General features: G+C 32.6%; 1 protein-coding gene across 1 annotated transcript; it reads right to left on the reverse strand.

The window, feature by feature from the left end:
* Positions 1-218: 218 nt before the first annotated feature.
* On the reverse strand, positions 219-4,235 carry LOC111992281 (type IV inositol polyphosphate 5-phosphatase 9-like). The gene is given in 10 exon segments (XM_065779294.1): positions 219-923; positions 1,260-1,411; positions 1,542-1,650; positions 2,575-2,677; positions 2,680-2,757; position 2,884; positions 3,036-3,363; positions 3,450-3,557; positions 3,695-3,864; positions 3,953-4,235. Coding segments are annotated over 10 exon segments (1,317 nt in total). The 5' UTR covers positions 3,974-4,235; the 3' UTR covers positions 219-676.
* Between the last annotated feature and the right edge of the window lie 271 nt (positions 4,236-4,506).

Here is a 4,506-nt window from a genome sequence, read left to right on the forward strand (position 1 = left end):
TTGCTATCTAGCAACTAGGTTAAAGTCATATTCTTCCGCATCAATTTGGAGGAAAATTCTAGCTATCTTTGTTTTAACTGTTTGTAGTTATTGAATCATATCTCAAATGCATAAAAGAAAAATAACTTTAATCTCCCACTCCATGTTAATAAATAAACAAATTAGCAGCGGTATATTTGTATATGGAGGATGACGCATGGTCCAACTCACAGTTTTGTCTTACGATAATAACTGGTTCTTAATCTTTATCTTCTCCCCTTATTTCTTCAATCTCAAAGTTGCCAAATTGTATTTCATGCTGCCACTGAGAATTATTTGGAATTAATTAAAGACCACATGCACTGCGTGAGGATGCAACACCGTGGCTGGGAGCATCAGGTAAGCTCTTCAATTTGGACTATTCTTCTTGGATAAAAACGAACCTTCATATTATCTTTGAAAGAGAAATAGCGACTTTTTGGACTGGCTCTCCAAGACTCTTAACTATATAAAACCATGGAGAATAATGAAACCAACTTCACGGTACACTCAAAAAAAAAAAAAATCGCTGTATACTCGTCTGCTAGCATATATAAAAATATATGACAGAAGCTTCTACACTCGGTGTTTTTTTTTTTTCCTTTTCATTTTGTGTTCAAACACCATATATATACCATCTTATAGGTTTAGTTTAATTTTACATTTGCAAACTTGATCTACCTTTACATAGAATATCATCAGTGGAGGCAGATAACTCAAAGTGGCTTGTAATTCGCTCAAACCTGTCGGATAGGAAAAAACTTTGAAATCCTTTCAACGTTTGTGTAACCCCAACTTCTGCTGTAAATATTGCTTTGACAGGTCTATGATCTGACAACTTTAGTTCACTTCTACTGTATTTATGCTGCTTTAAACCCTTTCCATACCAAATTACCCGATCGCACCTAAAAAAGCAGAAAAACAAAATGACGTTCCTGACATGAATTCCCATCTAAAATCCAAAATGTCACTTTGAAATTTTTTTTTTAACAATAAGTTTAATGGCAATAAATTACACATTTTCATAACTGTTAAGATAGATAGTAAATTAATTATAATTGGTTTAGAATAAAAATGATATTAGTGATGGTTCTACGTAGAAGTAATGTTGCATTAATTACAATATATCACTATACCTAATTGTGAAAAAAGTTATAAAATTTGTTCTACCCATGTCATTGTTATTTTTTATTGTCCAAAAGATTATACATAAAAATAAAATTAAAAAATATATATATTACCACGCGGGTGCGCGTCTTTTTTCACCCTTTACGCCTTCAAGACATCCATAATATAAATCAGAATTCGGATAATATTTGTAAGTGGGAGCAAATTTGATTATTCCTTCTTGCCAACCTTGGAATATTTGACCATCCCTAAGCTCCATCCTTAGCTTCATTTCCATTAAAAAAAAATGTTCCAGTCAACTAGAGTAACAATAGGAAGAATTTCATATATTTATATATATATACACACACACGACTTTTAGAATTTAGACATCTAAAAATTGTGTATTTGGTTACCTGATCGTTTTCTTGTAATGCATTCCACTCGCCTCTATTTGTTAATAATCGTGTTGTTTCTTCTGGTAGGGAAATTCTATAATTTAAGTCCCCAAGAAAGATAACTTGGCTGCATTGAACCAAACATAATTAACTTGCTGACATCATCAAGATATTATAAAGTCAAAAATTAACTTAAATTATTATTAGCATTAAGTCTATGGTTATGGTTACGATCAACTTTTTATATAATTTAGAAGGGTGTTTATTACACTAGTGGTTTTGCACTTTGAGAAATCATGTTTTTCAGGTGGTTTAGCAACCCTAACTCACTTAGCCCACCATATTAAATATTCTTTCAACAACTACCCTGATTGAAAAGGAAATTACAGAAAAATACCACATCTAAACCACCTAGGAATAATTTAACAATTTGGCCGCCTTAATTAAAAGGACAAATTCAAAGTTGGATGGAAAGCAATAATGCTGTTTAACCTGTTGCAGATAGTTTCGTATCTTCTATATTTTTATTTGCACAAAGCTTAAATACAGTTTCTTGAATATTGTACTTTTGGTTTTTAATTAAATTTAAATGTATAGTTGCATCAAATTTCATTGTCCTCAAGATAATTTTATTTTATTTATTTTTTTGATGAGCAAGATAATATTATTTATGCTACAATAGTTAATACACTATGTGTTGAAATTAAATCGGGAAAGTTATGCTATAACATGTTAGAAATTATATCTATTTTATGCCATTCTTATTATGGAAAGTGCTAAAATTATTAGCAATTTTACTACAATAATATTTATGTGATAATGAATATTAGTAGATTATGAACAATATAATAAATGAATATCTAAGTTTTATTTTTATTTTTACTTTTTATTGGTGATCAGTTTGTAAGGTGTATAATAAAATTTGTAATATTAATAATATTACTCTCTCATTATTTTTAGCAAAAGAAACGTTGATTAATAGATTTTTCGTGATAAAATAGTGGTTTGGTCGACCATTTTTGACAGATACACGATAATGAAATTTACATACTCATGATCAAGAATCTTTCGTGGCAAATCAAGTAAAGGGCGTCTAGGAAAACTTGTCCGAGAAAATATTTCAGCTACGTCGGAGTTTCTATACTTCTCATCCCTTCTCTACCTCCTGAAGCTAGATGACAGCACACAAAGCATAGGTTTGTTCCATGCAACTGAAATCTAACAGACACTGCCCCTGAGAATAAAAAGAATAGAAAATAAGATCGATTTCAACAATATTCAAATGTATTACTTTTTCATATGTTTCAGTTGATTGGTGCACTATACATTGCAAACACATGGGAGGCATCATACATAGAACCCTATTGGTTGGCAAAAAATTACGTACGGCTATGCAACTATGACTTGTTGGTTTATTATGTAGCATTACTTCGTTGACAATTGATAAACATTCAACATCATCAGGTTAAAATATTAAGGAACTAGTGCTGTGTAAAATAAATTATGAATTACCTTGTTTCCTAGGCAGCTCATGATGCCACAACCTACACATGAGACGCTTGGATGCTTGATGAAAGGACGGAGATTGTTTCGAACCCAAACCGATATCATTATCCCAACCATTTGCTTACTTATGATACACTGGTAATCTTGAGGAATGCTGCTTTCAACGGACTTTCCGTTTTTTGCAATTTCTGGTAGATGATTATATTGGTCATGTTCCCGGCTGTGTATTTTCTTGTTCAAAGCTTCTCTAATTAAGGAATTCCATTTCATAGAAATTTTACCCTTCTCTGATCCTAGAACATTTGATGCTCTTAGGGGCACGATTTCTTGAAACCTGAATAGGGAATATCATTAAATCATTTAAAAAAAAAAATTGTAGTTTATTCATTCTAGTTTCTTTATTTGGAGTTGTAGAATTACCCAATCACATAAATGTCAATGGAATTGTTGCATGTATCGAACAAATCCTCAATATTCAAATCATCGTGTGGTGCAATCCCACCAACGTTCCAAGTACTAACGAAAACCCTAAGAGAAAGAGATTAAATAAGAAAATAAAATAACAGAATAACTCAGATATATTGCATTACTTGAAGTACATATATTAGAGATAGACCGACTTTACAATATGGGGTTGAGGGAGATAGCATTAAATGTTTGCTTACTTATGCACGTCGTTGCGATGATTGAAGACAGTCTTAGGTCTTGGAGATGTTTGGTCTGAGCTTGGAATTTCCAGAATGTCTTCTATGTTGCCCGGAAAATCTGTGACAAAATTGTTGCTTCCCAATGTCTTCCTGAGGAATTTGTTGGCTACTAATCGAGGCCACATGACCTGAAAAAATAAGAATGTATTATATATTTATTGTTAGCAACAGATTATGCAAATAAACTAAGGAGACAGAGAGGCAGGTGGTGCTCACTTCTCTCTTCATTTCTGGCATTGAGGGGAGGGAGAGAAAGTTGGAGAAAGTTGGAGAAAGTCGAGAAAAAAGGATTGGATAAGAGAAAGCCTAAACATATAAGAGGAAAGAAATGGGAGAGAGATCATGCTAAGGAAGAGGGAGACCTCGACAAGTTGGAATGGAAGAAGCTCAAAGAGTGACGTTGATGATGATGCATCAGAGACCAAATTGCATGAAATTAATATACTATTTCATTAAGAAGTTTGTACCTGAGAGAGATAGATAGAACATGGGTCTTTGCAGGCTTGAATTTTTCTGTTTGTTGGGTTGATTTGAATAATATCTTTACGTGTTAGAGATTTGTTATGGTGGTGCAAGTGGGGTGGTCCAAGACAAAATGAACAAATTGTTAAAAAGGATTATGAGTTGCTATTGCCATCAATAAAAGGAAACCATGCTTTTGCTGAGGTGGCCATAGGTTATTGATTAGCATTTTTTCCTTCAATGATGTTTTCAAGATTATCTTAGCCCCAAATGATGGAATATTCTCTTCCTTCCATTTCATTGGTTGA

This window comes from Quercus suber, unplaced genomic scaffold (assembly GCF_002906115.3).
Source record: "Quercus suber isolate HL8 unplaced genomic scaffold, Cork oak 2.0 scaffold_204, whole genome shotgun sequence".
Lineage (NCBI taxonomy): Eukaryota > Viridiplantae > Streptophyta > Magnoliopsida > Fagales > Fagaceae > Quercus > Quercus suber.